The sequence below is a fragment of the Microtus pennsylvanicus genome, chromosome 8, assembly GCF_037038515.1.
Source record: "Microtus pennsylvanicus isolate mMicPen1 chromosome 8, mMicPen1.hap1, whole genome shotgun sequence".
Lineage (NCBI taxonomy): Eukaryota > Metazoa > Chordata > Mammalia > Rodentia > Cricetidae > Microtus > Microtus pennsylvanicus.
Genome location: NC_134586.1, coordinates 7199707 through 7216246, shown reverse-complemented (window position 1 = coordinate 7216246; position 16540 = coordinate 7199707). Strand labels below are relative to the sequence as shown.

Here is a 16540-nt window from a genome sequence, read left to right as displayed (position 1 = left end):
TTCAAATGAAAAAACTGTCAGATGGATGTTAATGTATTTGTGGGGAAAAAGCTAGAGATCTAACTCAATTCATTTACTCATTCATTCTGCTAAAATTTATTAAGTCTCTATTATTCTAGGCACAATGTTATGTTCAGGGATACTGCAGGTCTTTAGCACCACCAACTGAATAGCCTCTGTAGGAACTTTCCAGGGAAGTGGAGAAGGGACCCTGAATCAAATAAGAGTCAACTCATGCAGTGAGGCAGCCCCACACACAAAAAAAAAATTCAAACAGAATTTAAAAGATAAGCATACATTAAGAAAGAAGAGGCCCGGGGCTTCCAGGAAAGGGGCTATGTGTGGGGATCTCTGTCAAAGAGGAGAGCACACACGGTATTTATGAAGACCAGTAAGACTGAGTATAAAGACAGGTCCTGTGCAAACTGATCCTAGAGACCCAGAAGACACAAGGTGAGAAGGGTGTGGCAGGCACTAAGGAGTTCGTCTTTGTCCTAAAACAAATGGGACACTAGCTGAGAGCTGAATCACAGGCAGGCAGAATCTCAACTTATACTTTAAGAAACGTAACTCAGGCAGGGCAACAACTTAGAAAATGGACCAAAGAGGAGGCCAGATCTGATATAAGAAGATCGACAAGGAATGTTTGGAGGATTTTGAGCAAAGATTCCTTATTATGCTATATTAGGAAGCTAATCTAAGTTAATGATGAAAATTTTTTAGTGAATATAAAAAGTGTCCTTAAGTTCTGCAGATTGAACATTCCTTCCAATTCCCAGGTTGAAATTTAATTATGGCATAATATCATTAAGAGACAGGGCCCTTTAAGAGATGATTAAGCCACAAAAGGTTCTGTTCTTCTCACTAGTAATTATGCCATTATGAAAAGAGTGAGTTGGCCACTGCTTTATTAATAGCTCGCTACCCCAGGAAAAATACTATCAGATTTAATTACAATCACCTTGACCTCAATATGTTTCTAACCTTAATAATCAAATGTCTGAAAACCCTGAGTTTAGATTCATGAGAAATCAAAATTTTATATTTAAAAAAAACTATTCATTTTCAATTTAATGTCCTCAAACAGCACTTTCCATCCTAAACTCTTCCAATACATCCAAAGAACCATTTTCTAACAAGCTGCCAAGATAATGCACTAACAGTTCCTCTAAGTAGTCAGGTTCCATAGAGTTAGACACAGAGAGAATAAAAGCTGATGTTCTTATCTGGAAAACTCTACCGCTTTGAGGGACTGCATTATCAATTTCCACAGACAACTTGAATTCTTTCAGGAGTCCAGAGCCTGTGACAAGAGCATGGTGCTGTCTCACATGTGATCTGGAGAAACTGACCCTTGGGGGCTGTGGGCCGTGGTTCTACCTTACAGCAATAACCCCAGAATGGTGCTGAGGTCTGACGTTTGAGTCCTAGCACCCACATGGTGGCTGACAACTGCTTCTAACTCCAGGTCCAGGGATCACACAGTCTCTCCTGTCCTTCACAGGATCAGGTTCAGGGGTGCCCAAGCATCCATGCAGGCAAAACCATGTATGACTAAAATGTTTAATATTAAAATTACAAACAAAGTCAGCAAATACTCAGCAGTCCTGGGAGGGTCCACCTGTCCATCTTCTTAATAACAGAGGACTTCGGAGAATTACGGACAGCAATCCACTCCAACTCCATCTTAATTAATGGAAATGAGCAATTCCCTCCACGTTGCATGTTCCGTTATCCTCTTCTCCAAACATAATGACGCAGATGTACATGCTGCAGAATCCTTTTATCGTTTTATCAATGCTTTATCAAAGATCTTTTTCTCAATACTCTTCATCCCCCTGGACCCTACACTCAGCCTATCCACTTCTTTTACTGCCTTGGGAGGCTGGTTTCAGCCCTTGACTGGTGGGGAGCTTCTCCTGGAAACACCAAAATTCCCAGGAAAGGCTTAAGTCCACTAATGCTTTGACAGATAAGAACATATAGTGGCCAGGGATGTGGTTAGGTTGATGGAATTACCCACCTAGCACGCATGACGCCATGGCTTTAATCCCCAGCACTGGATAAACTGGGTATGGCTGTCTATGCCTGTAATCCCAATATTCATGAGGCAGAGGAAGGAGGATCAGGAGTTCAGGGGCATCTTTGGCTATGGAGCGAGTTGGAAGCCAGCCTAGTGCTGTTGGAAGTCTTACAGCCAATGGTTACCCACCCACTGGGGTGAGCATGAGTATGGCCTCTTTTTGGCACCTCTCCTTTCAGGTTGTAGGATTCGGTTTCAGATCTCCATTCAAGCAGAAGATTCTGACTTGTGAGTCTACCCCTAAATAAATTACCATCTATTTCTCAATTCTGAGCTAGTGTGGGATTTCTTTTAAGCGTCCTTCCACAGCCTAGACCACAAGAGACCCTGTCTAAAAACAAAATAAAATAAATAATGATAAATAATATCAAAAATAATGATAATAATATCATTGACTTCCTTGGAGAAATCATTGCGAAGCACTTTTATATCTATAACTGTGTTTTGACACTGTATCTGAAAATACTGCTAAAATTTAAATAAGACCAGAGTAACCCATTCCATCTTATAAATTATGAAACCAGGTTGGACATAGTTGATATAAATTATGTAGAATCAAAAATGATATCAGAAAAAAGGCCAAGGGTGGACCTGGATATTTATGCTGTATCACCCATAATGTTCTGCCATGCTGGCATTCAACCAAAAACAGCAGGGTAAACTGCCCAAGTTACTCGGTGGTAATGGAGGAATAGTCTAGATTCTTCAAGGAAGTTATATGCAGAAAATGTCTGGCTCCTCCCGGTGACCTGGATTTCTCTTTTATAAATATTAAAACAATAAAGTTGCTCTTGTTGCTCTTCAAAATGGGTGACTGGGGCACGCAAAGCCAGAGAGAGACACTAGAGTGCAGGACCCATAGTCTCTAATTGGACACTTTCGTTTTTCTCCTGAATAGTGGCAAATAAAAGGCTGCAGCTGTTCCGAGGTAAGGAAAGTGAAACTCTTTAAAATAGTTTCAAGGTCACTAATAGGGAAGAACTCACCTACTGGAGATCACTTTTCTAAAGGAAATATGTAAACAATACGATGCTAGAAGGATTTTACGTGCACACATGTATCCAGTTTCGTGTGTGTGTGTACACATGTGGAGGTCAGATGAAGACATCCTAAGTCTTTTTAAATCACTCTGTTTAAATCTACTGTTGTCTTTGGAAGGTCTTTCCCTGAACCTGAAGCTTACCCATTAGGTCAGACTGGCTGTGACACTCCAGGGCTCTTTGTCCTTCCCTGGTGCTGGGATTATAGGCACAACTGCCATGCCCAACCTTTACACGGTTCTGGGGACTGAACTCGGGTCTACACGCTTTTATGGCAAACACTTTACCATCTTCCTAACCCCTATAAAACCTCTGAAGGGGTACTGGCTAGGTTTCATATTCCAGCTTTTTACCCACCAGCTCTGGAAACCAGAATTGGCAAGTGACACCTCTCACTCTTAGTTCCATCCATGAAGTGAAAAGAATAACAACAATGTATAGACGTGTTTAAAGGACAGGCTAAGACACGCAACTTAAGCAAGGCACACAGTATGGGCTGGCATAGGCAGCGTGTTGTCCTGGAGTTCAAATCATTAGATGTAAGTCTCTCTGCAGCTGGACAGGTGGATATGACTTAGTCCCGACCAATGACACAAGAACGTTAGTGTGCCTGGACTTCTCTTCAGTCTCCTTCTTCCTGCTGGAATCCTGGAACCAAGTTAGGGTCAAGGTTAGGGTGGGTTAGGGTTTAGGTATCTCCTTGGCCATCAGCTGATATGACTCGCAAAAGAATCCTGAAATACTGATGGTGCACAGTAGCCAGGACTCACCCCTGAATGACTTACCATCTACTTTCCTGTTACTTGAGATCAGCAAATACCTATTAGGTTATCAAGCCAGCCTGGCAACAAATGAGGTTCACACCTGGCAATGCTCTGTGCCCAATAAACTCAGTCCCCTTTGTCTTTATGGCTAAAAGAACGTGTCTTTGAAAAGTGACTAAGTAATACCACTATTTATATCAGCATACAAATTTCACTGGGAGGAAAAAGAAATTGCTACAAGACACAGGAATACCCAGGAGCTGAGAAAATTACATTCAGCATAGGTCTATGAAGAGGGGAAATGTATACTGTCATTTCAACAAGGCCGATTTCAGGAACTATTCCGAAATGTCCTCCTGGGTTTTCCAGAGGCCAAAGACACAGCCTGACCAGTCTCGGGAGAGCACAATGGGAGTTGGGGTCAAACTGAGGAGCTGGTGTGGGTGGAGTGTGTTCACTCTCCGCACATGGCTTTGCAGACACTCTGAGGAAACTGGTCTAATTTGTGACCTGCACCCTGTGGCTATCCTCCGTCAGAAGAGAGGGAGCTAGCTACATTTTTTATTGCACCAAGGGGATATTTTTCTGATTGTATGAGAGCAAATGTGGTTTTTAACATTCTTGTTCCTTTCTTGCCCAAAGAAATGTATGCGTCTCCTAAGGGATGTATTTTAACTCCAAATAGATTTTATTTTATTGTTAATTCCTGAAATTGTTGGACCATGGAGGCTGAGAAAGGACAGCCCTGAAGTTGGGAAAATAGCTTGAACACTATAGCATTAGGTCCTGGGTTCAATTCCCAAAACCGCAGAATTTGGAGGTCGGATAGAAAATCCTTAACTAACAAGGAAAGTGATAATCCAACCTAGGGTGGGGCTAGCTTGTGGGTGTGGAGTGGTACTTGTGTGGGTGCGGGGATATACACGTGCATGAAAGCCAGAGGACAGCCTCAGGTGTCACCCACCTTGTGGCTTAAGACGAGGTCCCTCACTAGAACCTGGCTAGACAGATGGCTCACTGAACTCTAAGCGATCCACCTGTCTCTGCGTCCCCAGCACTGGAATTATAAGTTATGCCACTATATCCAGATTTTTACATGGGCACTGAGGATTTGAACTCCAGTCCTCAAGCTTGCACAGTGAGCACTTTACTGACTGAGCCATTTCCCAGCTATCATACTATCCTCTGTACACACACCATACACGCACACACACGCACACTATGGATAGATAGATGATAGATAGATAGATAGATAGATAGATAGATAGATAGATAGATAGATAGATAGATAAGAGTTAAAGACAGCATTTCCACGGTGGGAGTCTGTGGTATACCTGAGCCAATGCAGTAGCCAGGAAACAAAGCCGCGGGCATTCCTACACCAGTGGCTTCTTCCGCCTGTTTCTGCTCCACCTGGAGTTCCACCACATTGGGTAGCACCACACATATTCAGGATGGACCTACCGAATGAGCTGTCTGAGCATGCCGCCACAGACACACCCAGAGGTGTGCTTTCCTCATCTAGGCGCCTCTTAATCCAAACCAGCAAGTTTAACGATCCAAACATCTCAGATGACAGGAATCGCTTAGCCTCACTCCCATCTTTGAGAGATTTGAAGCAGAATCCAAGAAGCCGTATTAAAAGTTCCAGCAAAATAAATAAATCAATAAAATAAAATCAGCCTTCGTGTCTAACCATGTTCAACAGTTATTTCACCAAAATACTTTCACAGAGCCATTCAGACACAGCTACATGCGCTCTTGATCCCCTAAAGCTCAGCCTGAGTGGGACTGGACAGGGTATCCTGGAGAATGAGCAGATGGAAACGGGTATCAGTATAATGTGGGAAAAGAAAGCTCATCCCTCAAAAGCTCACACCATCCTGGAACCAGGAGAGAACTCCGAGGAAACAGCAATGTGCACATATGCAATTATATGGAGAACTATTATGCCTATGTCAGAATTTAATACAGCTGATAATGAGGCTACAGGAAATTGTGGAAGGTCTGTGTAAGAATTGGCAGACTATGATAACAGAGATTTGGGGTAACATCCCCAAGTAATCTCCAGAGTCCTTGTCTATGGACGCAGCCCTAAAGAGGACCTGGTAAAACTCCCCAACAAACAGGTCACCTTTCTCTTCGATTGCATTTTGGCAGCAACAATAAAATGATGATTAAAAGTGGCAGAGGAACAGCAATGGTAAGAATTGTGGCTAACGCATGTGCAGTGTTGGAGACGTGACAGCTGAATGGGTGACCTGGGAAAACCAGGGAACGGCTTTACTGGAATTCAGTCTGATGCTGCATCTTGATTATCGAGTTGATGGGCCTGAGAAGCAGTGGGGGTTAGTGATGCACCCCTGTGTTGGCTGTTTCCAGAGGTTAGATCATGGGGCTGTGTCCTAATGAATGCTTTAACCCAGGGATAGATTCAAATTTCGAGTAGATTATTGGAAGGCTCTGGAATGATGGAAGACGGTCTCAGATGGAAGAAGTAGATTACGTAAGGGGGTTCTTGTCTTTGGGGGCAACAGCTTGTCCTGACCACTTCCTGCTCTGACTCCACTGTGCTTCCTGTGTGCCATGAGACATGAGCAGCTCAGGCACACCCTGGATGGAGCCTCTGAATGTGAACTAGCCTGGTGACAGTGGGAAAGGGCTGGCCAGTTTTTCTCCCTGCTTCCCAGGAGCAACACAAAGGAAGGGCACCACCTGGCTGGCAACTTAGTCTGCTTGTAACAGACCAGAAACATGGGGGAGGGGCATCCACAGGAAGCTACTGGTCCTCCAGAGTGCTCATCATTCCGGAATCTCACAGGAAAATACAGGTGCATCCTTAAAAAATCTATTCATTGTGTGTTTTGCCCAATTAAGCACACGTAGTGATGTAATGACCTCTGGTCCCTACATAAACCAGTTTTCCTTTATTATTGTGGGATGGTGATGGGCACAGAGAAAAGGAAATGCTTCCTTCCGTCCTGGTCCCAGGACTGTCAGATACGGCGCCAGGCTCGTTTGTCTCTCTTTAATCATCTCTTTCCCTCCAATCCATTTCCTACCAGGAAGGTAAAGGTCACTCGCTATCTGGAAACCCTCCACTACCAAAGCCTTTTTTCGATTGATTTTAGCTTTTTTTCTTAACTGTTAAAGACAATTGTTTCTTTTCTTGTCTTCATTTAGCTCATCAGTATCTGTTCTTTGTTGTTTTGTTTGTCTTAAGACCATGTCTTGCTGTGTAACTCAGGCTGGCCTGGAACTCACCCTGCACTTTAGACTGAGTCTCCTCCTCCATGCCACGGGCAGTGCAGCATCAGATCCTATCTGTTCACGGAGTAAAGGCTTAGATGAATTCAGATCAAATGTGCCCGGTGTGCTGTAGCCCTCAATATGATCCGAGGTGGGCTCATCCTGCCTCAAGCCTCCCGTGGACTGGGACTGCAGGTGTTTGCCACCATGCCTGGCTAGTGCTAGTTTCACAGAGGATCTTATGCATCAGCTCGCATTGGATACCACTCTTTCCTTACCACCTTGTTGAATCTTGGGAGTGAAAGGCTGCCTGTCTCCTATGTCTAGGAATCAGATACTTCAGATGGAAATTCATCTTTGCATTGCTTGTACCTGAATGAGACCTGAAGGAAGGGAAGTCCTGAACCCATCTTCTGGCCACTGTTTCTTCTGGAGGTGACTGTGGTCACACAAAAGACAATCATTCTAAGCCGGGCGGTGGTGGTGCACGCCTTTAATCCCAGCACTCGGGAGGCAGAGGCGGGCGGATCTCTGTGAGTTCAAGGCCAACCTGGTCTACAAGAGCTAGTTCCAGGACAGGAACCAAAAAGCTACAGAGAAACCCTGTTTCAAAAAATCAAAAAAAAAAAAAGACAATCATTCTAGAATGTTCTGGTCCTGGAGCACTGATATCGAGTTCTGGAACTCAACTCCAGGAGTAACATCTTGGCTGACGCTTCACCCCTTCTTCTAGTGTATCCCCTGACAAATTACTTTTTCACCCCAAATGCCCAGAGTGATCTCCATACATTGTCCTGACTGACACTCCTGGTCTCATGAGTCAGAGAACTATCAGTACTGGCAATTAGGGGTTACAGTGCACACCAGCGTGCTTGAGAAAACTAGGTCTCCACTGCCATTCTGAATAGACAGGACCCACACTCCTCTCTCCATCATACAGAGAAGAAAGCCGAGTCTCGGGAGACAGGGGAGTTACCCAAGGCATTTAGTTGGCATTTAGATAGACAAAATTTAAATCCACACCTTCCTTCGATATTAGGAAGTCTCCAGAGCCAAAAACAATGAAATGCAAGAGCACATGAACATTGGGACAGAATTAAAGCCTGATTTACTAGCATGTATATGCGTGTGCATATGTATGTGTGTATGTGCATATGTGTATTGTGCAGAGTGTGCTGTACATGTATGTGGAACATGCATATGAGTGCTCCCATGAGCACACATGTGGAGGACAGAGGACCTTGGAAGTCATATTCTACCATTTTCTGCCTGCTTGTCTTGAGGTAGGGCCTCTCATTGAAGCAGAAGCTCACTGAGTTAGCTAGGCTGGCTGGCCTATGACTCCTGGGATCCACCTGTCTTCAGTCCCACTCCATGTAGGAGTACAGGCACAGCAGACAGGCCCGGCTCTTACACCACCCCCATGCAAGAGTGCAGACACAGCAGACATGACCAGCTTTAATTCAGACAATGGCAATTTGAACTCGTGTCCCATGCTTAGAGTGCAAATGTTCTTTATCACTGAGTCGTCCACCCAGCCAATACTTCCTCATTTCTATCTATTTAATGTATACGTGTTTGCCAGCGGGCATGTATTGTGTTCCATGTATGCCTGATGCACCAGGAGGTCAGGAGAGGAGTCGGATCCACTGGAACTGGAGTCACGGATATTGTGAGCTGCCAGGTTTTCTCCAAGAGCAACAATTGCTCCCCGTCTCTGCAGCCCCCTATTTAGTAGTTGTTGGTTTTTCCTACTTTAAACAGCAGACCTTCCAAAACCACTCAATTATCTAACACAACAAAGAGTGATCCAATAAATACAGGATGGGTTTTTTTGTTGTTGTTGTGGCTTTATTAATTTTTGGTTGGCATAACAAAGTCATAGGCTTCACTGTGACACTTTCATACTTTTAGTTCGTTATACTTTGTTCTGATCTGTACCCCAGCCTGCTCCATCTTCCCTCCGTCCTCCTCTCTGGTCCTCTCCATACCTCAAACATTTCTTCCCTCTGTGTTCATGCCACATGTTTCCCATCATCCTCTTCTTTTTCCCTTTCCCTCTTCCTCTAGTCCTTCCTCCCTCTCCTACTCTACTTCCACTTTCATGTGCTACACACACATACACACACAAATACACACACAAATACACACACCTACACACACATATGTACACACACAAATACACACGTACACACACATACACACACATACACACATACATATGTACACACACAAATACACACATACACACATATGTACACACACAAATACACACACATACATATGTACACACACAAATACACACACATACACAATACATATGTACACACACAAATACACACACATACACAATACATGTGTACACACACAAATACACACACATACATGCACATATGCGCACACACAACCACACATACATATGTACACACAAAGACACATATATACACGCATACGTACACACACAAACACACATACATATGTACACATGCATACATACACACACATACATGTATGTTTTGATTATGCATGAGAAAAAAACATGTGATATAGACTTTTTGAGTTTGTTTTATTTCAATTAACATAATTATTTCCAGTTCTATTCATTTTCTTATAAATGTCCTGATTCCATTTTTCTTTAGAACTGCATAATTTTTCTTTGTGTCTATGTACCACATCCTCTTTATCTATTCCTCTGCTAGGGGACATCTAAGTTGGCTCTGTGTCGTGGTCAGCATGGACAGAGATGCAGGTATCTCTGTGGAAAGCTGACTTAGGACCCTCAGGTATATTCCCAGCAGTGCAGGTGTGCCTTGTAGAGCCTGTGACTCTGGATTGCATGTGACCAACTGATAAGACCATCTTCTCTGCGAATGAGCTTGTGATCTGTTCATCACAGAACTACTCAGAAACCGAGTCCTGCGGTCTAAGGCTGAACATGAGTCCTCTACACGCGATCATCTGGCCAAACTGGAGTCACCCAGAAGACCTGGGAAGACCAAAATTAATTTCTCAAATTCTCCCTGTTTCACCAAAGGCCTCCCCGCAACCAACACCAAGGGTTCTTTAAAATAAAAAAAAAAATCTGTCTTTTTCAAACTAGTTAGTGAAAACCATCTCACTGCAACGTCCAAGAAAGCAAGCAGGGAAATGCCAAGTAAGCAAAGACTGTTTTCGACCATTTCAAAAGCGGTCGGACTGAATTCTTTCTCTCAGTGCCCACCACTCCTCCGCTTCAGAGCAAGAATGTAGCTGTGGAGTTAGCACTCAAGAGTTCAGAGATGTATGGTCCCCACTCCCCAGTGGCAGCATCAATCCTAAGTAAACATTCTTATCTCGAATCCTCACCATCCTCCCACAGCCGACCTCAGCACTGGAATCCCCGCACTCCCTGACCACTGTTTGCCCCCGTTTCTTATGCCTGAAATCTAAACGGCAGGGAAAACTGCAGCTCTATGAAGTCCTTCCTCTTAATGTCTTACTTCCACCTGTGCATCAAAGCAGAAAACATAAAAAGACGTGAGAAAAAAATGTGCACAATTAAGATGAGAAAAGAGAAGATGAAGAGCAGCAGGCCCAGGGGTCAGCAGACCCCCAGAAAGCCTTGCTTTAGGGAGAAAGGTCAGGAGCTGCACCACAATGCAATGGGTTCCACTCACCTGGGGGAAGAGGGAATAGGTGGAGTTGTCAATGGTGAACGAGTAGAGAAACTCCCCATCATACCACAGGCTCTTCCCCATGGGGGAGTTCGTCTTCGTCATAGCAAAGAGATGGGCCGGATCGCAACAGTCTTCCATTTGCTTCCTAGGAGAGAGAGAGAAAAGAACAGCAGGTTAAGCGAGCAGCCGACTCCTGCACTTGCCATCCCCACAGGAACATGCAGCCTCAGCCCAGTGCCAAATCACTCCACAGTGTCTCCACGGTGATCACGCTATGATTAACTCACACTGCCAGTCACTGAACGGCATGACTGTCATATTTTACTTACAAAATGTTTCAGAAAAATATGCCAGCTCCCAGGTGTGGCTGAAATATATCTAGAGGCAAAACTAGGCATAATCCTTGGAGATGCACTGGCTGGTCCAGCCATCCGCATCCTAGAAAGACTATGGAGTTCCCATAAAGAGCTGGCTCTGCAGGATGGCGGGCTAGCTAGCGGCAGCAGGAACACACCTATGTCTCGTTTCCAGCTATCGGGTAGTTAAGAAGAGCGCAGAGGGTGGCTATGAATGAGAAACAGGTTAGGCCAAAGAGGGTCCATGCCCCCAAACTGAGGACAGGATCACAGGGAACTCTGTAGCAGGCCTTCTGGATAGAAGCAGGCACAAAATAAATGGTGTAGTCTCAGAAGATAGTGAGGTAACCTGCCTTCTGGATGTCGGGGACTGACTTGGTTGAACAACCTCACTTTTCCCACTCTGTGTTTGGAATACTGGCCTCTAGCGGGATGGCCTGGCCCCAGCAATCTGCCTTTAGATGATTCCCTTGTTGGCTCTTCAGTACCAGACATGTCACTGCTCTATGGGGTTGATCAACCACTGAGCTTTAATGAGTAAAGCATTTAGGAAGACAAATTGCAGGCATGATGGCATACCTTGACTGTCAACATGATGGCACAGAGCAACACCCAAGAAATTATTGAAGCACATTTTGTGCATTGCCAGAGAAGAATAACTAAAATCTGGGTGGTCCTATTATAGATGCATTTTTATGACCCACCTTGACCCACAGCCATTCAGTCCCAAATAAACACACAGAGGCTTATATTAATTACAAACTGTTTGGCCTATTGCTCAGGCTTATTACTAACTAGCTCTTACAACTTAAATTAACCCATAATTCTTATCTATGTTTAGTCACATGGCTTGGTACCTATTCTCAGTAAGGCATTCTTGTCTTGATTCCTCTGTGTCTGACTGGTGACTGCATCTCTGCCTTTCCTCTTCCCAGAATTCTCCTTGTCTGGTTGCCACACCTATACTTCCTGCCTGGTGACTGGCCAATCAGCATTTTATTAAACCAATATGAGTGACAAATCTGTACAGTATACAAGAACATTATCCCATAGCCTCCTATTCCATAAACAACAAGTTTGAGTGGAATGAACTCGTTCTGTCTGGCTTCCCTGAGGGGAATTATTCAGCTCCATCGTGACTCCTTGCTGTACAACAGTTTTTTCCATGTTGAAGAGAAGAAGGGGAAGGCTCAAGGGGTAAAAAAAGGTCACGTGTCCGGGAAAACAAACACTTGGAATGTTCTGGAAGGCCCCTCCTCAGCAGTATTAAAAAGGAGTTAACAACTGCTGGAGTAGGAGACCCTCTCCTTGCTGGCCTGACATCGAAGACAACATGACCAGCTGCCTTGTCTTCCCATCACATGCCCTCCTCACCAGGACCCATGAGCCAAAATAAGCCTTCCCTCCTATAAGTTGCTCCTGTGACAATTTTAACACAGCAGTGATAGAAATCAAAACAACATGATGCCGTATGTGAGCTGGGTCACTTGCTAACCCCTGACTGGAGGGTTGGAGTGGGAAGTACCCTTAGAGCTTTTTAAAAAATGTGTAGAAAATGTTCAGATGAAGCAGCACAAAACCCCTAGTGCCTGTTTGAATGTTGTCTCCAAAATTTATGTCAAAATTTATTTGCCAGTGTAATCAGATCGGCAGAGAGAAGTGTGACATCGAGAAGAGCCACACTTCGTCTACTGGGTTGTTCCTGGTCAACAAGTGTGGTCTTGTACACACCTGCTCCAGCTTCGGGTCAAAGGTCAATACATCTGAATACAAACTTTAACCTTTCCTTACTAGGAGGTCATGACAGAAGCCTGCTGTGTAACCATTTCCTCTGAAACCAAAGCATCCCATCCTGCAGGGATGCTCCTCAAAAAGGAAGGTGAGCATCTCAGAGCAGTCCCAGGAAGTCCCTGAAACGGACCAGATTCACTAGGGCCCTGACTCGCTGCCGAGAGTCACTCTGAGACAAGCCGAGCTGCCTGGAAGAAGCGGAAACTATGCTGGCTGCCTGAAAGAGGTTTAGATCAACCATGTCACTTGGAAAGGACACTCTCCAGCCTGGTGAGCTACCTGCAGACAGTGTCTCGGGTTTCCGTGCTGGGGTGGCCTCTGGTGGTGCAGCTGTCTTGGAGTCATTTCTGCTCCTGTGTGTAACCCTCACCCACACTCCTTTAAGCTCATGATCCACGAAGCTGGACTTTGGTGGTATCTCTACGTTGATCTATCATGGACTTCCTAGCTGGGGTGAGCTGTGTCTCCCCGGGAAAGGTTCTGTCATATGGCAGGGCCCCTTTTCTTGTGCTGCTCTCTTATCCCCAAGATTAAGCCTCACTAGGATAGCATTCCCAATCGCTCCTTGACTTCTCCCTTGTATTGAACGAAAGAGCCCAAGTCAGAGTGGGTGGCACTGAAGACGGATAGCAGGCCCCGAGGACCAGCCTAGGTCATGGGGTCTATGCTTGGGTGATTAATGCCACTGTCATAGGAGGGAGTTCAGATCACTTGGTTTTGGTTTTCTGCTTCTGCGGCCCCACATGCTGTCCGCTGCCACGTCATGGCACAGCAGGAAGGCCCACACTAGAGGCTGCCCTTGGCACTAAGCTTCCAGCTTAAGAGACGGACATTCTTTTTTTCTTCCAGAAAAGAATTTCCTAAAAGTTCCCTGTCATGTGACATTGTGCTATCCTAGTAGAATGTGAAGTATGATATCGGGTATTGCCATTATTGTTTCATGGCGCAGCATACTCATGGCCAGGGAGGCCATGGGATTGTAGGCCTGGCAGCCTACTCAGCCCCATGGGCCTCTGAGCTCATTACACTGTTAGGTGTTCCCTCCTGCTCTTGGATCTTGGCTGGGTTCCCCTTCACGCTGGTTTCAATGTGGAAAGGACAAAGGAGGGGACTAAGGACAAAAGCCTTTGTTCTGTCAAAGGATCATAGTGTCACACTTTGCTGCTACACCAACATTTATTTACCATAGGAACCTCCCTTTCCTTTCTCATCTACCTTCATCATCATTATCATCGTTGAGACAGGGTCTTGGTATGTGGACCAGGCCAGTCTCCAGCTCATCGCCCTCCCCAGCTACTAAATGCTGGGATTAGGGATGCTCACCACTACACTGGCTCACCACTGAATTCTTACTAGTGCTTCTCTACCACAAGGTAGCATGACCGGGGTTGTGTTTTATCATGAGCTGTCCCTACATTTTGTCAAAAGAGCACCCTAGACACCATATTTTAACCATATGACTTATACGGTTTAAGACAATCTCTTAAAATAGGCAGAAGTCCCACGGACATGCATCTATACGTTGGTGAGAATGCCCTGATGTTTGGGTTCCCTGCTACAGGTCTGGCGATGTCTCTCTTTTGTCTTCAGAAATAACTCTAAGAGACCACGAAAGAATTATTGTTATTCTCATTATGCTTAATTAACGTCTACAAAAATGAGCTGCACGTGGTTTCAAGACTTGTCTCGGCCACAGGAAGAAACACAAATGCAGATCTGTGAGTCTAAGTCTGGGCTGTTTCCTCTCTGCTTGCAAAGCACTCAGAACCATACCGGCCCACTTCTCTTTTCTCTATTCAAGGAATCTTTTGCACAAATGGGCCCAATGCCTGTCATGCAGCACAGGCCTTCAGGACAGAATTTCCATCCAGTTCCCATCTCACCACGGAGCTGGGCAGCTTTGAGATACTTTCCCCACAATCGGTCTCAGGCCACAGACACGGCACCATGGAGGTGCATGACTTCACCCTCAAGTCTTTCCACCTCTTATGAGGTCCTTCCTTCCGGACGGAAGGTCTCCCCTCTAACCTCCATAAACCATGATTCAGTCTAAAGTGCCATGAGAAACACAGAAGAAAAACTTGCCATGGTCGAACAAGAGCACCGTCTTCTGGCTGGGGCCTGACAGCTAACAAATCACGTTCATATTTGTTTCCTCTCTGAATCATAAAAAGAAAAAAAAACACATAGGAAAAAGATCCAGGCAGTCACATTTTCCTGAATGTACAGACAATGAAAGCAATGTTACAAGCCAAGAGTTACACAGGTTTGTCAGACAGATGAATGATTTCTCTGGCATTACTAGCATGTGTGCTGGCAGACATGGAGTAAGTTTGCCTCTCTTCCTCCGTCATCACTGGACTTGGGGCAATTATTCCTTTATGGGAGAAAGCAGAATTAGACAGAAAGTAGGAGTTCCTTGTGGACAAGTATTTCCAGAAACCCTACATCTCCAGCAAACTCATTCTGCTCCTACTGCTCTCTGAAGCCTTTCCAATGTTCTCTCCCCACGATTCTTCCTCATCCTCCTGTTGTGCTGTTCTATGGAGGTGTTAGGGGATCACACTGAGACATGGTCCATGCCCATTCTTCAGGCCAGAGGGGCTCAACTAGATCACCAGCTACGAGGCCACAGCATCGAAAGCAGCAGCTGAACCAGGTGTAATCTGCAAATCCAGCACTTGGGGGACCGAGGCAGGAGAATAGAAATTTTAAGGTCAGCCTGAGCTACATAAAAATAAAACACAAATCACTAATATTAGAAGTATCAGCGGTAATACTCATAACAGTTTTTTTTCATTCTTAGGCAACATCGTGGTAAGCCCTTGAGATGTAAAAATAGATTAAAAAAATAATAAAGTCAGACCTGCCTTCAGAAAACATAAGAAGAGGGCAAGCCAGCTTAAGGCTACAAACATAAAAATAAACTAATGGGGCCATGTCAAGCTTCAGAGCTCTGCACAACAAAGGAACAAACCAGAAAATGGAAAAGCAACTTACAGAGAGAGAGAGAGAGAGAGAGAGAGAGAGAGAGAGAGAGAGAGAGAGAGAGAGAGAGAGAGAGAATGTGCCAAGCACAAGTTTGGTAAGCGAATATGCAAGCTTTATAAGGAATTAGCCCAGGTCAATAGCAGTAAAGCCAACAATCTCGTAGGCAGGACCCAAGCAGACACTTGTCCCAAAAAGATGCAAAGATGGAAAAGAAGGCCAGGAGGGCTCCAGGGTAAAGGTGCTTGCTGTGCGAGCTTTGTGACATGAGTTTGATACTTGGAACCCGAGCTTTATGACATGGGTCTGATACCTGGAACCCAGGTTTTGTTGATTTGTCTGTTTTTTTTAAACTGAATGTGACAGCAAACATTTGTACTCTTGATCTTTACACTATGGAATGAGATGCAGAGACAGGATAAAATGGAAGTTCAGAGCCAGCTATCCTGACGTATGCTGGGCAGCCACAGAAACGAGAGAGATCTTGCCTCAAAAACAAGGGTGAAGGAGAAAACTAACAAAGCTGTACTCTGGCCTGACCCTCAGACTCACTACAGTTCTCTCCCCTTCCCTCTCTTTCTCTCTCTCTCCTTCTCATTCTCACTCACTCTCT

The 16540-nt window shown here is 44.8% G+C and overlaps 1 protein-coding gene across 1 annotated transcript in view; it reads right to left on the bottom strand.

The window, feature by feature from the left end:
• The window catches only part of St8sia1 (ST8 alpha-N-acetyl-neuraminide alpha-2,8-sialyltransferase 1), a 141255-nt gene that overhangs the window by 71668 nt on the left and 53047 nt on the right, over nt 1-16540 (bottom strand). Inside the window, exon 2 of the mRNA XM_075982354.1 lies at nt 10793-10937. Within this exon, the coding sequence (XP_075838469.1) occupies nt 10793-10937 (145 nt within the window). The remainder of the gene's footprint in view (nt 1-10792; nt 10938-16540) is intronic.